This window comes from Canis lupus, chromosome 34 (genome assembly GCF_048164855.1).
Source record: "Canis lupus baileyi chromosome 34, mCanLup2.hap1, whole genome shotgun sequence".
Lineage (NCBI taxonomy): Eukaryota > Metazoa > Chordata > Mammalia > Carnivora > Canidae > Canis > Canis lupus.
In genome coordinates, this window is record NC_132871.1 from 25,721,644 (window position 1) to 25,742,268 (window position 20,625).

The window sequence follows — 20,625 nt, forward strand, 5'->3', positions numbered from 1 at the left end:
ACACTATCCAGTGGATTCTCATTGCAATTGTAATGAATTCCAAATTGCTCACCACGACAAAGCAGTCACACATGCTCTGACCTCCGCCTGTCACTCCAACTTGACCTCATACAATTCGCCTCTTAAGTACTATATTCCAGTCATTTTTGTTTATTTATTATCCTAAACAAAGGGTCTTTACCATTGCTGTTCCTCCACCATATATTTTAGTGGTTCTTATTTGTTGTTTAGTTGTAGATCAAATGTTAACTTGTCCAAGAGACCTTCCCAGAACACCTAACTTTGTATTTTTTTATACCCCACTTCTGGAACTCCATTCCATCATCTTATTTATTTTTTTTTTCATCTTTTCATCTTATTTATTTTAAAGTTGTTTATGATCTGCTTCCTCCCAGGTTGTAAGATCTGTGAGGAAAAGAATCTTATCTGTCTTGTCTACCACTATAGAGCCAGGTACAAAGGTGGAGCTTAGAAAATTGTAGTGGAAGGAAGGAAGGAAGGAAGGAAGGAAGAAAGGAAGGAAGGAGTTAAAATGAAAGGGGCAGTTAAATTAGCGATAAAAATATCATTAAAGAAATAGTACCTTATTATGTTTTCTAGCTATAAAATTCTCTATATAATAATAAAATCTTTTATTTTACTCTAGGTGGTTTTCTTAAAGTCATACATTCAAGAAACTATTATTTAAAATAACATGTGTTATAAATAATCCCTTACTGGAATGTTTAAGAAAACCCCATAGGTAAAACTGAGCTCTTAAAATGTTGTTATCCTTTGGTAACTATAGACTTAGGAACAAGACTAGATAATTTTGCCAGTTATTCTGATTGTAAATTGTGTTCCCGTACTGAATGGTACCTATAGATCTGTGATCGACTAAGTACTCATTTAACTTCTTTTTCTTTTTAATGAATTTATTTATTTGAGCGAGAGAGAGCAAGCAAGCACACAGAGGGAAAGGGAAAGATAAAAGGAGACTCTGCTGATCAGGGAGCCAGAAGCAGGGCTCCATCCCAGGACCCTGAGATCATGACCTGAGCCGAAGGCAGATAGATGCTCAACCCACTGAGCCACCAAGGCCCCACGCCTTTTTTTTTAACTTCTTAAACTACTATTCTGTGCACAGCATTAGGTTACTATAGGAAAACTATAGGAAAACAAAAAATTGAAAAGTATTAATGATTTTTTTTATCATATCAGAGAGATAAAAATTTATAGTATGGATAGTTAGGCAGTAACTAGGCATATGTTTTTACTAGCAATTCAAACTTTCACCAGATCTTTACATCACTGTGCCACCTCAGTGAATATTAACAAAATATTCCTATGTACTTGTTCATTTTCTTATTATTACTTGACATGAAAAAGATGTAACTAGTGTAATGCCAATAATGGGCATATCTTAACTTCATATTCTATTACCTATAAATTTGTTATTAACTATAAAGAAAAACTTAATTGTAAAATTAAAGCCATATGATACATAGGCAGGGTCAGCTAAAAATTCTGAACTAGCCTATATGTAACCTTTGATTCTTTTAATACCTTCAACATTTAATTATTAGATTGTAAAGAAAGAAAAACAGAGAGGATAAACAAAACTGCTGTGAATAATATTTAAAGAACTAGTGAGGTTAAAAAATAAATTGCTTTTACCTTGTTAATTAAAAATCTATAACATCTGAAGTTATTTCAAGAACTTCCCCATATTCATCAAAGTAAGACAGTAATACAAACATTACTTTTATGTTATTCTATGTATACTACACTGATCTTACTTTTTGATTTAGTGTTACATCAATAAATTTTTACTAAAGTAACCTAATTTACCTAGTTTTTCCTTTGTATAAATCTATAATTAGTGGGGCTCCTGGGTTGCTCTTTTGATTAAACATCTGCCTTTAGCTCAGGTCATGACCCTGGGGCTGGGACCAAGGCCCCATATCAGGTTCCCTGCTCAGCTGGGAGTTTGCTCTTTGTCTCCCTCTGCTCCTCCTCCCTGCTTATGCTCTCCCTGCCCAAATAAATAAAAATCTTTTTAAGAAATCTGTAATTAGTAAGAATATTCAGATTTATATAAATTACCTTACTTGTTATTACTCTCATTAATTTTAAAGGGTCATTACTATATCAATCATAGTTCATAAATATTTTTATAGGAAAATGTAAGAAAGAATAGTCTAGGGGATCCCTGGGTGGCGCAGTGGTTTGGCGCCTGCCTTTGGCCTAGGGCGTGATCCTGGAGACCCGGGATCGAATCCCACGTCGGGCTCCCGGTGCATGGAGCCTGCTTCTCCCTCTGCCTGTGTCTCTGCCTCTCTCTCTCTGTGAGACTATCATAAATAAATAAATAAATAAATAAATAAATAAATAAATAAATAAATAAATAAATAAATAAATAAATAAGAAAGAAAGAAAGAAAGAAAGAAAGAAAGAATAGTCTAGTGAATAAAAAAAGGCTTATTTCCCAGTATAATTCGAATATAATATGAGACAAATCTGCTTTCATTATTACTAAGCACTAGAAACAGTTAAACACTAAAGCAATGTGACAAAGTAGCTCAAAATCTCCTCTTTCATTTATAAAAAACTTTAAGCTATTCTAGTCACAAATTTATAGTTACTTTACTCATATTAACTGAATAATCAACTCTAGTAATCGTCAGAGTCTTTTATATGTCTCTCTCCAAGGATTAATAAACTATAAGACGTTGTTAAATACACAGCTATCACAGAATGACTGTGTCAGCACTTTAGGAGACAAAACCATAAAATAGAAGAGAGTAGTTCAGGTTTCAGAAGTCATCTAGTAAGCAATTTGAAAGCAGAAAAAATATATAACCCCTCCCCACCCATGATTCAAGTTATGACTGTTTTATAAGCCTATATTTATATTAATTATTAGTGAAAAAGGAAAATAAGCAGAATTACACATATAGATGGTTTTATTTAAGCAAACCCCTTATTCAGTTGAAGACATTGTAAATACACTTATGTGGCCTACTTGTATATTATATTTATATAATGTACTTATAATGTAATTTTAAAATTAAATGATCTAAAAACAAATATAAAATTATTTTCTATTAACTATCCAATAAAATGTTAAATGTCATAAACAAAGTCAATTTTTGAAAGATTATTATCAACTTAATTTAGGTATATTAAAATCTTCAATTATCTGACTCAAGATTTATTAACAATTAAAAAAAAGAATTATTAACAATTTTAATTTAAGAGACATATAACAGTAACTATTCTACATAGTATTTAGATACAGAATTATACAGACCTATGTAACACTTTGGAAGATTTTAAGAAAATACAATAACTGGGAGGTTTTTTTTTTCTACATTATACCTATTAAACTTTTTATTAAAATATAAAATGTAAAAAAATAAAATAAAAAATATAAAATGTAAGGATCTCTCTTCAGTCATGTGGTTCATAATTTTTTGTTTGCTTAAACTTAGTTTTCATATTTTGAATGTAAAGGTAGTCCCTTTAAAAAAAATTACCTTGATTGTTCTACTCATATTTAGGGTTACCATAAAACACTATTACTTTTAATCTTTATATCTGTCTTCTATAAATACTTATATTATTAATCTTATTTATACTTGTATTCTTCCTACATCCTGAGGTAAACCTGTGTCTCTTAAATTATATTTATGTCTTTGAAATTTAATAAGTACAAGTTGCTGTCAAAAGAAATGTATTCTCCTAATAATGCACAGAACAAACACCTAAGAGACCCAGTAGTCATAAAAAGCAAAAAAAGAGTAGGCATCTTTGCACCATGGTCTCTTAAAAATGTCTTGTTTTGCAGTCTGATAAGTTGTAAAAGTTTACAGTAACAGGTCATTTTACCACATTCATTGTTTGGTTTTTAAACTTCTGAGATTCTAAAATAGAATAAATTTATTTCATACATTTATTATTATGCTGTAGATTTCTGGAAATACTGTCATTTATGCCTTGAGAGTCCCTAAAGCAATCTTTTTATGTGAGTAAAAACTAGTTTTGAAATTTTCACCCTATGTATTTTTCACTGTTTAGGATAATCTAAATTTAATGCCTTTGCTATCAAAAGGTATTTCAACTTTGAAATGAAATGTAAATGACTTCTTAACTAAAATATTAGTAATATTTTGATATAGAAAATTCCATTGCTATAATTACAATGATTAAACAATATTTTATTATAAATGACATATTCTGAGAATTCATTTGCTTCAAGAATTTCTACATCTAGAAAACTGGAGGGGATGGAGGGATGAAAGCAAAAAAAATTAAGAGAAAGCACGCTAATTGCTTGTCATTATTGATAGTCAACCTAGAATATAGTCAAGAGCTATATTTTATTCATTTGTAGGCAATTTAATTATTACCCTGAAATTTAACCAATGTTAATATTGTAAAATATATTTTAACATTCCTTCCATATCATGATAGGTTTCATAATTCTTCTCTGGTATATCAGAAGTTTCTTGTGAATTGACCTTGCAAAACCAAAAAGTTCCATTGTAAAATCCTAATATTTGACATAGTAACAAACCATAATATAATAGAGGTGCTTGGATTGCTCAGTAGATTGGGCTTCCAACTCTTGGTTTCAGCTTCGGTCATGATCTCGGAGTCATGAGATTGAGCTCAGCATCGGCTCCACACTCAGCCCAGAGCCTATTCTCTCTCTCTTCTTCTGTCCCTCCCCTGCTCATGCATGTGAGCACATACTCTCTCTCCATCTTTCTTATTAAAAACATAACATTATAGAAATTAAGTATAGGGTCAAGCACGGTAACTTAATTGGTCAAGAAAAGGCTTAGGTAAAAGATGGTAAATACTGCTCTTTCAAACTGTATACCAAGTCTAAAAGAGTTAGAATACTACACAAGTTTAAACATCGTCAAATTTGGCCTAAAAGAGCAATGCCACTTTAAACTTTAGTTTCTGGAAAAAATTATCAGATAATAAGTCTATTTAATTTTGATATGGGGGGACGCCTCGGTGGCTCAGTGGTTGAATATCTGCCTTCGGCTCAGGGCGTGATCTCAGAGTCCTGGGATCAAGTCCCATGTCAGGCTCCATGCAGGGAACCTGCTTCTCCCTCCACCTGTTTCTCTGCCTCTCTCTCTCTATGTCTCTCATGAATAAATAAAATTTTTTAAAAATAATAATTTTGATATGGGGAAGGTATTTTCAGGCACATCAAATCATAATATTTGCAATTAAAATGATTAAGAAATTAATAATGTTGGAGTAGATGTGAGAAATATGGCTTGGATATTTTTAAATTCCCAAATATAACTTGCATATTATTAATAAATGTATTAAATTCTGCTTTTGGCTACAAGGTTTGAGTGTAATTGAAAAGAGAAGACATCAGTTACATTTGTCCACAGAATGAAATATAATAAGTGAGAAAAAAATCGGCTATCGAATATGTTTAATGACTAGTTTACAAGTGTTAACCTATCGATATTTATATGGAATATCGATATTTATATGGAATATTTATGTGGAATTAGTCAGCAAATTAATAAATGCTTAAATAATTTTTATATGCTACCCCAAATATTTCTGTTAAAGACATATGACAGCTGTTACAGTTGGTAATAAGAACAACATTGAGACCAGTGGAAGAGGAAAGTTGAACTGATATAAGTTGATAGGAAGAAAGATAAAATCGTTTAAAACTTCCTTGAATAGAACGCCTGGGTGGCTCAGCGGTTTAGTGCCTGCCTTTAGCCCAGGATGTGGTCCTAGAGTCCCGGGATCAAGTCCCACATTGGGCTCCCTGCATGAAGCTTGCTTCTCCCTCTGCCTGGGTCTCTGCCTCTTTCTCTCTATCTCTGTGTGTCTCATGAATAAATAAATAAAATCTTAAAAAAAAAAAATAAAACTTCCTTGAAGTGTTTGGCAAATTGTATTGCTGGGAATTGAATAGGTCCATAAAGAAACAGGTGAATATGTGTATTCCTCTGACCTTTAGAAGCTTACACTAAAGTGGAAGAGATCAACTTTAGACAAATAATTGTCCCATAGTACAATAAATAAGTAATTAATAAATATTTTTTAAAATTGGTTTTGTTGCTTTTCTCCTTGTCTTTCTCCTCCTCTTTCTCCCCATCCTCATCTTTGTCCTTTTTCATCATCTTCATCATCCAAGCAATGACTCAAACTGATCACACTGTCTTCTCAACACAGGTGTATCACACAATGTGATTAGAACATGGGAAATGAACTGAGAATCATGAGATATGGGCCTAAAACTTGTGTAGGGCTAGATTGTGACTGTCTTTATATACCATTTTAAATATTAGTTGATTGTTGAGGGGACCCAGAAGCTCTAGTCTTTCAGAGTTGTCTTATACAATTCATTGAAGTTCATTTAATCAATAACGAATAAATTCAGCAAATTTACTACATTTAGAGATTTCATGTTTCCTTTTACATATCTCTAATGGAAGTATGTCTTGAAGTCATAAAGTTCCTATAAATTTCTAAAATTTCTTGGAAATCTCCATTTTGTCCTAAAAAGTGATGTCATTTTACTTTCCATGCCATACCAGAGCCATGCTTTTAACTGGAAAACATATTGCCTATCACTAACTGAAAATGATATACAAGAATATATGCCATATTTACCTCATGACATAAATGCAGTCTAACTCATTGTCTGCATATCACTGCAGTGTTATGTACCCCCACATTGCCATCAATGTAAAGTTGGCACAGTGAAGAGAGCATTAGTGTCACACATGCCCTCTCTTTTTGGAAAAGAAATGGTAACCATTTTCAACCGTTTCTAGTGAATTTATTTTTGCAATTATTATTATGAACATTGTTAAGAATTCTGGGTTAGGCCTATATGGTAGAAAAATTTATACCAGCTACTTTGAAACCTATAGAAGACATTGGTCTTTTCTGTTGGGGATTGTAACTCATTATTCTGATCAGTGACCAAAATGTTTTCTCTTTGGAAAAATTCTTAGAGCAATAGCCATGTGTTTATAAATTAATAATCCAATTCTGGAAAAAAAACATGTTCTACCAATGATAATTTGAATTAAAAATCTATAATGCATTGTGCGAGTGTTGCATGTTAATTTTGTATATTTTATGTCATCAGACCCTCAGAAACTGTTTTTAGTTTATAACCAATAAGATTAATTATAGTACTTTTTTGTTGTCAGTAATCTTACAAGATAGCTTCTGAATCATTTTCCTCCCAAATGTCTGTATGAATCAATAACCCCAAAATTTAGAGACAGTATAAATATGAATAATGACTTGAGCATATCATCTAAAAAGGCTTTCATGACCTGGCCTCTGGCTCTTTCATAATATCAGCAATATTCAACCAGCAGCCTACACTCTACTCTTGAAACTACTAGCAATTTCTCAAATACATTGCACTTTCTCTACTCTGCCTGGAATATCCTCTCCCACTCTTGTGTCCCATGCCTTGGGACATGGCATGTCTTCCCACAGCATGCCTTCCCACAGCAGTCAATGTGTTTAGCCATGGTAATTGAAAGAGATAGCTAGAATATGGGCAAAAATGCTAATATAGTACAGGAAGCAATAAATGCAATGCTAAAATTATAGATTAGAGCTATGAGAATTAAGAGAAATTGGTACTAGGGTGGAGATGGTAGTGTTTATAGAGGATTAAAATCCACTAGATGGGAGTAATGATCTTCCTGATTAGAGTGCACCAGTGTAAGGAGGTTAGAAAGCATGATGATCATCAGAAATTGCAAATAGTTTGACTAAATCTACATAGAATACAAAAATGGGAGATAAGATTGAAGCAAAAAAGAAAGTTTAGAATTCAGAAGAAGTTATTTTATTTTAATAAAAATAAAGAAAATTGAAAGATTTTTTAATCAAGGAAGAGATATGACTAGCCTTACAAAAGTAAACCCATCATTAATGTGTCAAATGTGTGATGTAATAGACTAGAACTGCCTGCCTAATGATTCCACTGTTATTTCTCATCTAAGAATCGTATTTGAAATATGGCAATAAAGTAATGACACTAATATTATCGTAGAGAATCTCTTGACTTCTTCCAACAGAATGTTGTCCCCTACAACAGGGAGACAGGACGATTATTTCCATGTTGCTGCCACTGAAAATATTTTTTTAATGCTTTTGGAATTGCCTTCAGAATCCATTTTACGTTCTCTTAGATGTTGTTTGTAGTGCTAAATATTTTGATTTTGTCACAGTTGCTATCTTAGAACTGCTTTTGCAAATTCAAGCGTGTTGTTTCTACTTTCATACTGTAAATCCTCCCTTGCTTCAGGGAGCTACACAAAAATTTGTGTTAATACTAGCTAACTGTATTTTATAAATATTTAATTACCATATGCATTTTATATATCTGCTTTTATTAGTAAGTATTTTATTCTCATGCTGTAACCTGGGGAAGGTTACAATATGAATAAAATTTGAATAATGGAATAATCTCAATTGAATCTAATATTGACAATGCAAACACACACATACACATAGTAATAAAATTATTTTGAAACTCGCAGGGTGAAAATAAGTCATTGTTTCTACGTAGTTCCAAATCTATTCCTAAATCTCCTGAGAAAATTCTGTTCATGGAAATAATAACCCTCTGATAACTTTTTAAATTTTTAACCAGAGGTTTTTTCAAACACATACAATTATTAAAGAAACTGTTGGACATGGTTTTCTTTTTAAGGAAAAAGAACGGTTGAAGCAAGAAAAACGTGATGAGAAAAGATTAAATAAAGAACGTAAACTAGAGCAACGAAGATTAGAATTAGAAATGGCAAAGGAACTAAAGAAGCCTAATGAAGATATGTGCTTAGCAGACCAAAAGGTAATTTATCATGAGAAACATTTCATTAATAAGTGTAATTTTTCCTGTATCTCACCTGATTCCTTTGCCAGAGTTGCCACTATGAAAGCCTTTTATTTTTAACTAGAGCAGTGGGTTTCCAAGTCAAGGTCAATCTGCCTTTCCTGACTAGCCACCAGTAAACCTCTCTAGAGCTCCTATGCCAATAATGGCACTTCCTAATATGTAAGTAGAGCATTCCAAACCTTTTTTTTTTTAAAGATTTTATTTACTTATTTATTTAAGAGAGAGAGAGCGTGCACGCAAGCAGGGAGAGTCTGAGGGGCAGAGAGAAGCAGACTCCTCATTGGGCAGGGATCCCAATGCAGGGCTCGATCCCAGGACCCCGGGATCACGACCTGAGCCTAAGGCAGACATTTAACCAACTGAGCCACCCAGGTGCCCCATGTAAACATTTTTAAATTGAAGTAGAAATACTGAAGAAATCTACAAAGATGAATTAGAGAAGTGGATAGGATTTCTAAATGTTAACCCATTTAGGTATAGAAAGCTCTAACTCCTCACCACATGCCCATAGATAATTTAAATAAGTGAAGATTTATAATCTATAACCTCCTTCAATGCTTTGTAATTGTAGCTAACTTTTATTAAATAGTTTTACTACATACCAGGCACTATGTCAAGTGCCCCAGATGAATTCTCTCATTTAATCCTCATCACAGTCCTGTGGAACTGGTATTTATGCCCATTTACAGATGGGGAAAACTGAGACACAAAGAGGTTAAGTAACTTGCCCAAGATTGCACTGCTAATAAGTGGCAACTTGGATTCAGTCTCTAGTTTGTTAAATTCCAGAGTCCACACTGTTTATCATCTTGAAGCCAAGAAGTATATCCAATGAAAGTACTTAATATGTGTCTTCTATTCCATCATGCTTCACAGACATGTAATGTGGCTAAAATATATAAAAGAAATTTGGAAGACCAGTTAGTATTGATGTCTGGCATGATTTCATATACTTATGAGTAAAAATCTGTTATTATGTTTGACTCTACCTAAGAAGATGGCATTCCTAAAAAATTATATCAATACTGCATATTATCTCTATAATACTGTCTCAGTAATACATTATTATACTTGATTAGCAGCATCTATATTTACTGATAAGTCATATTCATCTAATATACAAATAATGATTTTCTCTTAATCTGTGTAAGCTCTGTTCTGAAGTACTTAAAGCAAACTTTTAATACTCCAGTGAGGATTTAACTATATTAATATTCTATTTATTTACTTAGCATAATGCTTTAAAAAAGAAAGTATGCATACTAGTTTTAGTCAATTAGATGTTTAAAATTTCCTAAGCCCAGACTGGGTATATATGTTTGTTACTAACACATTTAATAAGTTTTATAGTGAATAAATATTTTTAATCCTAAATGAGCATTATCTCCTTGCATCTTTTATTTGTATTTAAATCTATATGCATTTTATCAAATGTGTGTTCATTTTGTTAGCTTTGTTATATGCATTTCTAGAATCCTATGGACATGTATGTGTATGATAGGGTTCAGGAAAAGTCTCTGAATTAAATTAAAACCATTTAATTGGTTGTCAAATGGAACGTAAAAGATTTGTATGGTGTCCGCTATTATCCATATTTCTGTGTTTCCATTCAATATTAGTAGAAATATTTGATTCATTATTTCAGTAAATGAAGGGTAGGGGACCATTTTTGAACAAGACAAATTCAGAGAAATAGAAGTATTGACGTCATATTTTTTCCACTCAAAAGTTAAGATACACTTATTGAATATCATTCATATACAAAAATGTTTTGAATTTAGATTACCTATTTAATTTTTTAAATGTTTATGACAACTAGTACTATAGTCATTAAAATGTTAAAATGTAAACATATTGGAGAAGGAGCAAAGGAGGTAGCTTTTCACTTTTAATATTGAAATTCAGTGTTAATGTTTCACTACATTTAGGAACCCTAGACTGTCACAGTATAACTGAGTTCTTGATAGGGTCATGGGTTCTGATTATGTGGACCACTTATTTATTCATATTCATTAGCCAAAAAGGCTACCACGCCCAACCATACAGCCCACAGATACAAACTGTTAGTTTCTGAGCTCCCAAAGTAGTGTGAAATGTAATAGAAAATCAGTCTCCACCAGTACAAGAAATCAGTACTCTACTAAGTATGTTCACCGGAAGATACTTTTGAAATGTTTCTTATGTTACCTAATTTTTGCTCCAGGTGTATAAACCAATGTTTATCAATATGTTAGTTAAAATTAGTGGGGTTTTTTTGCAAAAAATCTAAGTTCAAGTTGGGTTCAACCAAAATGTATTGTTGGTTACTTGCACTCAAGAGCCTGTCTGTACTTAATATCAAGGGATTGTAGAAATGCCCTCAGGAAATTTATACTCCAGAGAGAAAATCACTGGTATGATGCACAAAAAAAGAAAGATAGCAACTTATTTTACTTCAGAAAATATGAAATCATGGCTTTAAATTTATTTATTTATTATTTTAATTTATTTTTAGCCTTTGCCAGAGTTGCCTCGTATTCCAGGACTTGTTCTCTCTGGAAGTACATTTTCAGACTGTCTCATGGTGGTGCAGTTCTTACGAAACTTTGGTAAAGTTTTGGGCTTTGATGTGAATATTGATGTTCCAAACCTGAGTGTTCTTCAAGAGGGATTGCTAAATATAGGGGACAGCATGGGTGAAGTACAAGACTTGCTTGTGAGGCTCCTCTCAGCTGCTGTATGTGATCCAGGTCTAATTACAGGATACAAGGTAAAAAATATATATATATATATGTAATTTTTTTTAATTTCTACTATCAGTGCATTGTTAGCTGGTTTTAGCGTATTAGCAGAAGACTGCATAGACTGATCCATTTTTTTTCTACGCGTCTCACAAAGTTAAATGTAGATTTGCTTCAGGGTAAATTGATACATACCTAGAAAAACCTGGTTCATAAAGCCTAAGGAATATAGATCATTCCCAAATTGCTCCTTTTTTATCTGTCAGCAAAAACCAAGTTGAGTTAAGGAAATACACATGTGATATTAGACAAAACAATTCATAATTCATAAAGCAATTAGAACTCACATGTGCCTTCTGAAATTATACTGCGTTGTCTCTAAATCACTATGAATAACTGAAGCTAATCAAAGAACTTATAGACCAGCACATTAAGACTCTGTACTGTTCAGTGGATACCCAATAAGTTCAAATTTATCTTAATTTCAACTAAGATACACATTTTGGTCAGCTTTGCTGTAGGCAATATTGTAGAGTGAGAGGCTTCCAGATGCATTTGTTACTTTCTCTTCCATCTCCCTATTCATTCAGTGTATCAGGCAGTAGAACCCATGACACCAGAGAGCCAGAACACAATAGTGAGAGCCTAAATACCACTATTGATAGAACATCTAGATAAAGCCTGGAAAAGCTTAGGATGGTTCCTATAGTCAAAGAAGGTGTGAAAGACTATTTATACCCATGAGTTTACATACTATTCTCCCTCTCTACCTTTTAACCAAGGGTTTAGAGAAGGATTAGAAGGATTACAAGTACTTAAATACTTGGCTATTATCTGTTGTATATTTTTCATCTCTGCTCCATCAAAAAATGTGAATTAAGTCCTTGTTAGTAATATCTAGGTCATATGTAATATCCATATTTTAAAATCCTATTGTGAACGGTTATAATCAACACTGGTAAAAATGTCAAACTTTTATAGGCCAAAACAGCTCTTGGAGAACATTTGCTGAATGTTGGTGTGAATCGAGACAATGTTTCCGAGATTTTGCAGATTTTTATGGAAGCCCATTGCGGACAAACCGAGCTTACTGAAAGCCTGAAAACCAAAGCTTTTCAGGCTCATACTCCAGCCCAGAAAGCTTCAGTCTTGGCTTTCCTGATCAATGAACTAGCATGCAGTAAGAGTGTGGTGAGGTAAGCATATACCAGACTCCTCTGGTGACTGTTTTCTGTTTTAAATTTGTCTAATCACAAAATAATACAAATTTGTGATAGAAAATTTTGGAGTAACAGACTAACACAAAAAAAAATCTATTTGATCTCACCATTCAGAGGTGACTACTGCTAATATTTTTGTGTATTTCTTTGCAGTCTATTGAAACAAAAATTTGGATCATACAATATAGTCTTTGTAACTTGTTTTGTTTATACAATAATTTTGTTATTTATACACTGAATGTAAAAATGCTGTTTTTTTGCTCTAGTGCCACAAATGAAAGAATCCAGAACTTTTCTTTATTTGACATCTTTCAATGACATGACTACCTGATTTTCCTTAGTAGCCATTCCTAGAGTTATCCAGCTATTTTTTATTTTATTATGTGCTAATGCAACCTAAATATTTTTAGTTAATTTAATTTATTAATTTGTACTTTCTCAAAAGTACTCAATCTCATTTAAGAGTCAAAGTAAGTTTTCCAATTTAGTATTTCAAGATTTGGTGAGCAAATCCACATTCATCTTATTCTTCCTATTTATTATTTTACAGATTTTAAATAACGTTACTTTTAGTCCTTTACCTTTGTAGGAAAAGGATCAATCTAAATATTTTGGATCTGTGCATTTCTGCCATTACTGGATATTTTAAGTTTTCTATATATCTATAAGGATATGATAATATATTAAAATAATCTTCAATTGTTTTTGCTATTCATAGGCAATCATTATTTTTACTTACCAGAAACTGTATCAGTTTGTTTATTACCAAATTAATGTATTTCATAATGGATTAACTTATGTCTTTTCATTTTTGCATTGACAGTGAAATTGATAAGAACATTGATTATATGTCAAACTTGAGGAGAGATAAATGGGTAGTAGAAGGTAAACTTCGCAAGTAAGTCCTGTTTTATTAGAATTAGTTTACTATTTTTCCTTTGTACAAGTTCCCCTGTAAAACATACAAATTGCAAAGATAGAATTTCAACTTTATTTTGTCTTAGAATTAGAAAAGGTAAATCTTAATAAAGACGAGATATGAAATTAATGAAACTCAGGGTCAGAATTTGCAGTGGACAAAAGATATAATGAGATTCATTGAGCTTATATTCTTAAAACTTAGAAGACGGTCCATTTGTCTTCTTTATTTCAAAGAAGTCAATCACATTTTCTAAGATTGTTGTTGCTATCAGGTTACTTTTGTCACAAACAGGATCTGTTTGGAACTACCACTTTTTTTAATTGCTTTCTAATTAAAGTTTGCTTTACAGAAGGTCTAACATATCCAAATGTATTCAGCATTAAAACTTAATTAGCTTCCTGCCAGGAAATACAATGCTGAAATTATTCAACTTCTATGTTAAGAGGATAGCTTCTTTATGGCAATTTGAATTGAAATTTATTCAGTCTGATAGCATGAGATCAGGAAGTATCACTTGGCCATTGCTAGAGTTGTCTTTACAGCCTTCTAAGTTTTATTTTTTTTAATGTGTTCTAATTCCAAAGAGATATCCTGAATAATTCTTAAAAGTTAATATATTCTGTAATTTCTGGAAACATGTTTGTTAAATTTCCTTAATTCTAATTTTTATTGACATTGATTTATTCCTTACTAACAAAAATATGGTAAGGTATTTTTGCTTAAAACTCATGTTGTGGTCTTTGGGAAGCCTGGGTGGCTCAGTCAGTTAAGCATCCAGCTCTTGATTTCAGATCAGGTCATGATCTGAGGGTCATGAAATCAAGACCCAGGTTGGCCTATGTGCTGGGAATGGAGCCTGCTTGAGATTTTCTTTTTCTCTCTCTCCCTCTGCCCACCTCCCCCCTATCATGCGCACACTCTTGATCTCTCTGTCTCTTAAAAAAAAAACAAAACAAGGGGTACCTGGATGGCTCAGGTGGTTAAGCATCTGCCTTCAGCTCAGGTCATGATTCCAGGGTCTTGGGATCGAGTTCCCCCTACCCCTTGGCTCATTCTCATTCTCTCACTCTCTCTCTCAAATAAAATCTTTTTAAAAACTGTTACACTCTTTAAAAAGTACAGAGGGAAGACTTTACCATATCATCATTTTTTTCATATTTAAAGACTCAGAATCATTCATGCTAAGAAAACAGGCAAAAGAGACACTTCAGGTGGCATTGATCTGGGAGAGGAACAGCATCCACTGGGCACACCTACACCAGGACGCAAACGAAGAAGGAAGGGAGGAGACAGTGATTTTGATGATGATGATGATGATGATAGTGATGACCAAGCTGATGAAGATGATGAGGATGAAGAAGATAAAGAAGACAAAAAAGGAAAGAAGACTGATATTTGTGAAGATGAGGTAATCAAATTTAGGTTGATTTTAAACTTAGCTAAGACTGCATAACATATTGAAAAATCACAAAATCTGGAGTCAAATGGATTTGTGTTTAAATTCCGTTTTGACAATGATTTGCCTCAGTTTCTTCATATGAGAACTCATTGTCATAATATTCACCTCATAAAGTTTTTGTGATAATTAGGTAGATATTGAAATTGAATACAGTGCCTACACATGGAAGTGCTTGTATTGAGTAAAAAAGTGAAGGTTTTACATAATGACTTGAGCATTCTCCAGAGAACTATTCAGATTCTTAATTTCAGGTATTCTCTTTTATTCTAGTAACATAATATCTTACATTTGTACAATCCTTCGTGCCTTAAAAGGTTTAGTGAGATTGGTATATTTCTTAAATAGCAATTTATTATGTGCCTAGCTTTGGGCACTTTTGATAAAAAATAAATAAGACACTGAAAGTCTCTTCTCAATTTACACTCTCACTGAGGAATATTTGCAATAAGTATTTAAGAGCTCACAAGGTTTTTTGCTGAAAAAGAAATAGTCAAGGAGGTAGGAGATTTCTATAGTTGTCAGGGATCCCCAAAATCCCCTCCAGAGTCAGTGACTTAGTAGGAGACTTACAGAACTCATAATCTAATCATACTGTGCCTATGAATTTTTAGAGCAAAAGGAAACAAAGCACAACCAGAAAATGCCTATGGGCCGAAAACCAGAGGAAACCAGGCTCAACATTCTAAAGAGTCTTTTCCTAGGGAAGTGAAACAGAATGGGTTTATTTCTTCCAGCAATAAATTGTGACATGTGTAAAATGTAAAATTAGATACTTAGTGCCCAGAGTTTTTACTGGGGGCTGGTCACATGACCACCTCCTACATACCATGTGCCAAAATTTCAGACTCCCAGAAGAAAAGTATGAACCACATTGTTAGCACAGTTTAGTGAGCCACTCTAACAAGAATGAAGGAAACCCTTCGAAATCCAAGTTCCCAGACACCAAGGGCCAACGTTGTGAGCAGGCCTTTCAAAGTATAGCAGTCAGACCTTCAGTGTTAACTCTTTTCTACTCATGTAGTAATCAAAATCAAGAAGATCAAACCTTTCAAAAAGGAGACAGTGATAAACAGTATTAAGGCAGCAGGAATCTAAAGTGATAAAGACGGAAAGTGTTCACTGAATTTGGCAACATAGACTCATTCATTGGTAACCAGTGCCAACACAGTTTCATTAGGGGGTTGGGAGTGGAATCCAGGCTATGGATGAGAAAAACAGAAAGTGAGAAAGTGAAAATGACTGCTTTAAGCATTGTGCCTCAGAAGAAAGGATATAGTTCCTCGAGGTTGGCAAAAACCAAGAACTTTTCAGATGTGAAAGACATGAGATGATTTTTGGTTGAAAGGACTAAATAAAATAAGAGAGAGGGTTGAAGATTAAAGAGATGAAAAGAATAATTAATGGTATTAGGTCCATAAAGATTTTGGAGGGGATTCAATCAAAGTAGAAGGGCCAGCTTTGAAGAGTAGGCTACAGAGAAGAAGGCAAGGTCATTGAGGGGTGTATGGGGTGTGTGTGTGTGCATGTGTGCGTGTGTGTATATGTGTGTATTTAAGGGAAGCTACCATAAACCACAGAAATAGACATATATAAAAGGGAGATAAAGGTTGAAGTTCACTTTTTTACCAGAAAAGAACGCTAGATGTACTGATTAGCCTGCAGAATGGTACTCAAAACACAATATACTGTCAATCATTCCTTCTGCCCTCCATGCTAATGAAATGTAGAATTCTTTTCCTTTCCTGCATCAACTAAGTACTGCTGGAGAAATAAGGATAGAAGACTTCAAGGGATGAATTTATTGATGGAATGTATGAAAATAATATCTAATCAAGACCAATGATGAATTACTGAATCAAAATTTTGACTGAATCTGGATAATGTAGAGGAACTTCTAAGATCATTTGCTATACAATTCTCTTAAGTGAAATTAGCATACATGCAAAATGTTTTCATAAATTCTTCCCCATGTTATATTTTAAACCAAAATTATAAAAATCACCAGAAGGAGCTTTACTTCTTTTGAGTACCAATCTGAAAAAGAGACATTGAGGTTCCTTACAGGAATTAATTATTTCATAATGTACTGTTGAAACCAACTGATCATATGTTTTCATGCTGCAATAAATAGTGAGAAGGGTATATATATTTTGGATATCAGAATTGTCACTCCTCAAACAAAAGATACCATTTAAAACCAATCTGCTTCATTTGGAAAGTGGAACTATCTCCAGAGCAGGAATTAAACCTTTCTGACCAATATTAATCACCTTTTCATAGAATTAGCATCACTCTTCAGCACTTAATGTTATAATTTGTTTTGAAGTGTTAACTCTCATAAATTTTAAAACTCTGTATTAGGTTTTCAGTATATTCTACTGGGACTTACCCCACTAAATTAGTTTATTTACAGAAATTATTTGTTTCACCTGACTTGTTTTTTCACTTGGAATATTAACAAACTATACATTTTTTTCTTTTAAGGGAGATTAAAAATCATTATTAATTATTTAAAAATCATGATTAATGTTTCTTAGACCAGATGTATTATTTAAAGTGGTACTTTATTTTTTTATGAGTGTTGAACTATAGAGTTAATTAAATTGTAGAGTTCATTGATCAAAATCCTGGCAAATGTATAGCTTGTTATTAGTGTGAGAAAACAGTTTAAAAGCTTTCAAAAATAATAAATATTTTAGGACCTAGAAGGCAAATTAGCATTTCCTTTAAATGATTTGAGAGCTATTCTTCACAATGAAGAACTGACAGCTACTTCTCAATTTCCTATTAAATAAAATTTTAACTATTTAATGAATCTGACTGGTAAGATAGGCACATTATTCCTCCAAAAATAGATTTGGTCTCTTGATTAAAGAATAGGTCATGTATGTAGTTACACTCCTTAAAGAATTAATTGCAGAGACCCACATGATCTCTTTCAGTTAGGAAATACTGCCCTTGACTAAGTCATAGCCCTTTGTCCCAAACATGGTCTCCTCTTCTCATTTTTCATTCCCTGAACACATGGAGTCTAATAGTTAGATTTGTTTTGAAACTTTTGTGAGCTTTAACCTCACAATTCAGCATGTAAAGTTATGTGGACAATTACACTCTAGCATATAGAGACATATAATGGCCCTCTCTTTTCGATGAGAAACTATGGAGAATCATGGCAGGGATTCTGTGTTCTTAATTTTGTTGTTTTCTCTCTGGTCTTTTGGGTTCCTTCATATCTCTTAAAATTATAAGGACTATTAGCCAAAGCTCCTTTAAATAAAACTTTGACATTTTACTTCTTTTCCATCATAGGAAAAGTCTTCGAAATGGCAGTTGATTTGGCTGATACATAGCTATTTCAATGTCTTATTTCAAATATTTGTTGATTAAATTGCATTTTACATAAGCAAATTATCAAACATTTATCCTTTGGTCAAAAGATCAGTTTAGAATCCTATCGATACATAAATATCTATTTGAGAATCAAGATTTAGATTGTAGGTTTCTTTTAATCCCAAATAGAAATCATATTACTATTAACACAAATAATATGCCTAAATGCTTTTGTAATTTGGTTCACTAAATTAGAATAAGGCGTGGATAAAAGAGATATTCCTTTCACTTCCTTTTATTGGGGTGATAACCATACCAGTGTAGAAATATCTATTCATGAGTGTTTGGTTGCAATGTACTTTGTAGAAATGCTTATAGAAAGTGAACATCAAAAATAAGTTTCTGGTTTTTTTAATCCTAAGCTGTACCTTCATCTTCTCATTAAAGTACAATTTTCAGAAAGAAGGAAACTAATCTTATTTGTGTATTAAATGCCAGGAAATATTCTAGTTGCTTTCAGATCTGTTCTTACTTAGTTCTCACAAAAATCCCATGTTACAGATAATGTTATCACCAATTTACAGATAACAAAACAGTCTTAGAAGAGTTAAGTGATTTGCCTATGTGAAAGTAGTGCAGCTGAGATTCAAAGAAGCACATATACCTTCTATTACTTCATGCTTTCTCTCTCAAACATGTAATTCGGGGCTGGTTTTCATATATTTTCTAGAATGAAAAAATTCATATAGTCCTATATGTACTTTCCATTTTTGAAATTAGTACTGTATATAGTAGAGATTATTTTTCTTCTAAAAACTCAATGTGTTCAAAATGTAATTTAACCTTCTTTGCTCTAAAAATGACTCTTTTGATTAATGGTACCAATACTTTTGCAGTTCTCAGATTTAAAGCCTTAACATCATAATTTACTCTTTTCTTCACTCCCTCACCCTTTCCTGTCTCAGATCCTGGACTTGTCAGGACTTAGCAGTTCTAATTATGTAATATCTCTTTATATCCACCTGCTTTTCTTATATCTATTTCTTTGACACCAATGAGGCCCACATTCTCCTTCCCTCTTGAATCATTGCAGGAATCTACTAACAAGATTTACTAATTCTAGTCCTTTCCCTGCTCCAGAACATCTTACAACTGTTATCAGATTAATCTTTGTAATGCATAGTTATGATGTTTAACCTCCCTCAAAGGATATTATTTATTGTCCATTACAATTTAGCCCTAAACTCCTTATCTCATCTCCCACTTTATCTCTTGATGTACCTACCTTTCAGGTCATTGTACGGCAAACTCTTTCTGAAATGCCCTGCCCTCTTTTCTCTGATTGATCAATTCCTAACCATTCTTCGATAGTTGATTGAAACACAACTTCTTAAAACAAAAACAACAACAGCAACAAAAACACAACTTCTTCCATATAGCCTTTATAGATTCCCACCAGAATAAATCTCACCTTCCCCCAAACTCCATGACTCTTAATCTCTATCTTGAGATTCTTATAGCTTCCTACTATTTGTTGGTTTTTATTTTTTAGTATTAATGTTTTGTCTCCCTACCAGATTATTTTATTTATAAAGAGCAACAACTGAGTCTTACTTATTTCCATAGTACCGATCCTAGTACTTTACATATAGGAGACTTTCATTAAATATTTGCTGATTGATTAAAAAAATAAATCTTAAAAACAGGTTAAATGATACTGTATTTTATTATGTATAGGATGAAGGTGACCAAGCAGCAAGTGTTGAAGAGCTAGAAAAACAGATTGAAAAACTGAGTAAAGTAAGCACTTTTCAGATTACAGTTAACATCTTTTTTGCAGTGTTTTAAAGATCCACCTTATATGGAATTAGTTCTTCTGGCTGCTAAATAAAAACAAGCTTTTTTATAAGTAATTAAAATGAGGAGCTCTAGAAACATTCTCACATTATACCTTAAAAGTTTAATGCCAAGGTTAAAAGCCTGAACTTAAACTGAAACTCTATTCTTCAGCTCTTCATTTAAATACAGAATATTGGTGAATGCATGGTTTTATTTCTTGGAAG

General features: G+C 32.7%; 1 protein-coding gene across 32 annotated transcripts in view; it reads left to right on the plus strand.

Annotated features, from left to right (window-relative positions):
- The window catches only part of BAZ2B (bromodomain adjacent to zinc finger domain 2B), a 292,931-nt gene that overhangs the window by 233,822 nt on the left and 38,484 nt on the right, over window positions 1-20,625 (plus strand). For all 32 annotated transcript variants that reach the window (XM_072811219.1, XM_072811225.1, XM_072811199.1 and 29 more), the window contains 6 exons: window positions 8,726-8,866; window positions 11,406-11,660; window positions 12,613-12,827; window positions 13,675-13,749; window positions 14,938-15,181; window positions 20,300-20,362. In XM_072811219.1, coding sequence (XP_072667320.1) covers window positions 8,726-8,866; window positions 11,406-11,660; window positions 12,613-12,827; window positions 13,675-13,749; window positions 14,938-15,181; window positions 20,300-20,362 — 993 coding nt within the window. The remainder of the gene's footprint in view (window positions 1-8,725; window positions 8,867-11,405; window positions 11,661-12,612; window positions 12,828-13,674; window positions 13,750-14,937; window positions 15,182-20,299; window positions 20,363-20,625) is intronic.